The sequence below is a fragment of the Myotis davidii genome, unplaced genomic scaffold, assembly GCF_000327345.1.
Source record: "Myotis davidii unplaced genomic scaffold, ASM32734v1 scaffold428, whole genome shotgun sequence".
Lineage (NCBI taxonomy): Eukaryota > Metazoa > Chordata > Mammalia > Chiroptera > Vespertilionidae > Myotis > Myotis davidii.
This window is the reverse complement of record NW_006299834.1, coordinates 2,929,438-2,933,334: the sequence shown is the minus strand read 5'-3', so window position 1 is coordinate 2,933,334 and position 3,897 is coordinate 2,929,438. Positions and strand designations below refer to the sequence as shown.

At 38.2% G+C, this 3,897-nt stretch overlaps 1 protein-coding gene across 1 annotated transcript in view; it reads right to left on the bottom strand.

The window, feature by feature from the left end:
- Positions 1-1,319, bottom strand: part of MKL1 (megakaryoblastic leukemia (translocation) 1) — a 131,684-nt gene extending 130,365 nt beyond the window's left edge. Inside the window, 1 exon segment of the mRNA XM_015571917.1 lies at positions 1,296-1,319. Coding sequence (XP_015427403.1) covers positions 1,296-1,310 — 15 coding nt within the window. The 5' untranslated portion in view covers positions 1,311-1,319.
- Positions 1,320-3,897: the final 2,578 nt, after the last annotated feature.

Genomic DNA, 3,897 nt, shown 5'->3' with positions numbered 1-3,897 from the left:
AGGAGGGTGGAGGCCTCGGGCAGAGGCATCAGGACTGGGTGGGGGGCGGAGCCGGGGATGGGGGGAAATGAGGGTCCCCTGCCCAGGCCTGACACCTCTGGCAGAGGCATCAGGCCTGGGCAAGGGGCCGATCCTACGATTGGAGGGTGATGGGGGTCAACGCCTGAGGGCTCCCAGTATGAGAGAGGGGGCAGGCTGGGCTGAGGGACACTACACACACACACACACACACACACACACACACACACACACCCAGTGCACGAATTTCGTGCACCGGGCCCCTAGTAAATTATATATTGCTTTTATAATGAAAAAGGTATAGTTCTTTAGAAAGGAAGATCTAGGAGTCAGCTCCCTGCAAACTTAGTAAGGGCTTTAGTCTAATTTGCTTCAGATGGAGAAACCAAGATATTAGAAGTCTTAAAATGAAGAAAAGCATTGAAAATAAAAAAGACCATCACATTGCTCTTCATGTAAGGCTTTTGTGTGCCCAAACCTGAGTAAAGTTCTGGTTGATAAATTGCATAAAATAGAAAATGAATTGGAAAAGTTCCAGATAAGAGCAATTAAGATGGGGGGAAGTGGCATTAAAAAGAATAAAGATAGTCCTAGCCGGTTTGGTTCAGTGGACAGAGCATCAGCCTGCGGACTGAAGGGTCCCAGATTCAATTCCAGCCAAGAGCACACGCACAGGTTTTGGGCTTGATCCCAGTGGGGGGCATGTAAGAGACAGCCAATCAATGATTCTCTCTCACCATTGATGTTTCTATCTCTCCCTCTCCCTTCCTCTCTGAAATCAATAAAAAAAAATTTTTTTAAAGAATAAAGATATTGCCCTAACCGGTTTGGCTCAGTGGATAGAGCGTCGGCCTGCGGACTCAAGGGTCCCAGGTCTGACTCTAGTCAAGGGCATGTACCTTGGTTGCGGGCACATACCCAGTGGGGAGTGTGCAGGAGGCAGCTGATCGATGTTTCTGTCTCATCGATGTTTCTAACTCTCTATCCCTCTCCCTTCCTCTCTGTAAAAAATCAATAAAATATATTTTTTTAAAAAAGAATAAAGATATTAAGAAGAACTCTGCTCAAAAAAAAAATCTGGAAGAAGACATCAGTGAGGCAAGTTTAAAAGAAAAAATATTTAGGAGCTCAATACTCTTAAGAGGAAGTATACGCAAAATTGGGAAATGGAATTTTTCTAAGGACTTGAACAATTTTAGGAAAAACAACAAACCTCGACTAAGAAAATCCAGACTCTAACCTTCAAAGAATTTTTTTCCATCTTACCTATGACTTACCATCATGTAAGCCATCTCTGTGTGTACTGAAAACAACAACAATTGTTATACATAATTAATCCATCTGGCTCAGTATTCTTTGCCGATTACCCTTAAAGAATATGCCTGCTTTCCTTAATAGCAGCCTTGTAAAACTAAAAAGATTAAATTTTATGATATTCAAAGGATTCTATGAGACCTGAACTCCTTAGGGCAGTAGTCCTCAATACCCTTCCACACGCTGATTCATATGTGACCACACGCACGTGTGCACATGGATGACACACTAACATGTTCATTTTAAAAACAACAAAAACTCTTAAGTGAGCTATAGAAGGACAGTATCAAAATTTCAGCCCTAAGACATAGGAAAGGTGGCTTCACATACAGAAACAGGTTTTCAATAAATAGTTATTGATATTCAATGGAATATTATCCATTCATAACAAAGAAGGAAATCCTGCCATTTATGACTACATGGGTGGACCTTGAGATCATTATGCTAAGTGAAATAAGTCTGACAGAGAAAGACAAATACTGTATTATCTCACTTATCCAGTATATGGAATCTAAAAACAAAAAACAGCTCCCCCCTTGAAAAAAAAAAAAAAGAAGCAAACCCAAACTCAAAGAAATCAGATTTGTGTGTTCCAGAGGCGGGGAGTGGGAAAATTGGATAAAGGTAGTCAAAAGGTACAAGCTTCCACTTTGTAAGATAAATGAGACCTGGGGATATAATGCAGAACTTTACATCAGGTTGTATGCTTTATCTGAAAGTTATTAAAATAGTAAATCCTAAGAGTTCTCATCACACACAAAAAAGTTGTGTTTTTTGTTGTTGCTTTTTTTGGTTTCTATATGAGATTATGGATGTTAACTAAATTTACTGTAGCACAATATGTATGTTAAGTCACTATGCTGTGTGTCTTATACTTACACACTGCTGTATGTCAATTATATCTCAATAAATCTTGGGGGGGGGGAGCTATTCAATCATGGATAATATGAGTTCATTCCTCTCATTAGAAACGGAGACAGTAACAACTGTAGAGAGACCCTGTATATAGCATTTGCATATTAAGGGGCACTCATAAATACTTGTCTGAACAAAGACAGAAGCAAATGAAAGACACATGAAGATAATCTGGGACCCAAAACAGGCACATCTTGAGGAAAATCTGAAGGAATTGGAAAGACTGCATAAAACATACAGAAACACTTAAAAAAATGTTTAGTTGAACACCTAGTTATGTAATGTCCAATCACTAGGGTGTACACCTGAAACTAATATAATAATGTATGCCAAGTGTAATTGAAAAATAAAAAATGATTTTTTAAAAAGTGAAAAAAAATGTTTAGAAAAGTCAAAGAAAAGAACCAGTAAACTTCATTCCATTTAAGTACGCTAGTTAAACTGTTGAGCTAGAATCATCTATATTATAAAAGGCCTGTGGCTCTAACGCCAAAGACCGGCGCGGGTGGGTGGGGCCGCGCAATTTCGCATGCTGGGCTTCTAGTAGTTTCATATAAAAAGTTCTTATCCAAACAGCAAAACCCCATTATTTCAGACTTACCTGGTATCTCTGGAACTATAACTTAGTCTGAAATTAAGTAAAATGTGCTACAGCGGGAGGAGGGGTCTATCAAGTAAAAGAGTACCAGCAATTTTATAGTGTTTACCAAATTAAGAGAAAAACTAAAATAATGCCTCATAATTCATTTTTTACATGATTATAAGAGAGACTAACATATTCAATGTTAACATGTAAATAAATATCTCTCATTTAAAATGAGTTATTTTTCATTAAAAATGGTCTGGCAATAGTGTTTACTGGGTATAAAGTTTCAGTTTTGCAAGATGAAAAAGTTCTAGAAATATGTTGTACAACAATGTGAATATACTTAACACTACAGAGCTGTATACTTAAAAATAGTTGAGATGGTAAGTTTAATGCTGTATTTTTTTTTAACCACAATAATTTAAAAATGGCCTGGCAAGATTTCTTCTTCTTCTTTTTTTTATTATATTTTATTGATTTTTTTATAGAGAGGAAGGGAGAGGGTTAGAGAGTTAAAAACATCAATGAGAGAGAAGTATTGATCAGCTGCCTCCTGCACACCCCCTACTGGAGATGTGCCTGCAACCAAGGTACATGCCCTTGACCGGAATAGAACCTGGGACCATTCAGTCCGCAGGCCGATGCTCTATCCACTAAGCCAAACTGGTTAGAGCAAGATTCCTTCTTAAAAAGATCATTTACTTCCCTGACCGGTGTTGAGCTTTGGCCTGCACACTGAAGTCTCAGGTTCTATTCCCAAAGGCATGTATGTACCTGGGTTGCAAGTTTGTTCCTTATCCCCAGTAAGGTTATGTGTGGGAGGCAACCAGTTTATGTGTGTCTCTCTCACATCAATGTTTCTCTCTCTCTCTCTCCTCCCACCTCCCACTCTGAGGAGCAATGGAAAAAATATCCTCATGTGAGGATTAACAAAAAAATTATTATTTACTAAGCTAACCCACATTATTCATCAAGCTTGAAATAAGTTTCTATTCTTTAAAATACTCTTTAATTTACTTTTCACTAATTCAGAACATACTAATTTACTTTTTACTAAGGACCTC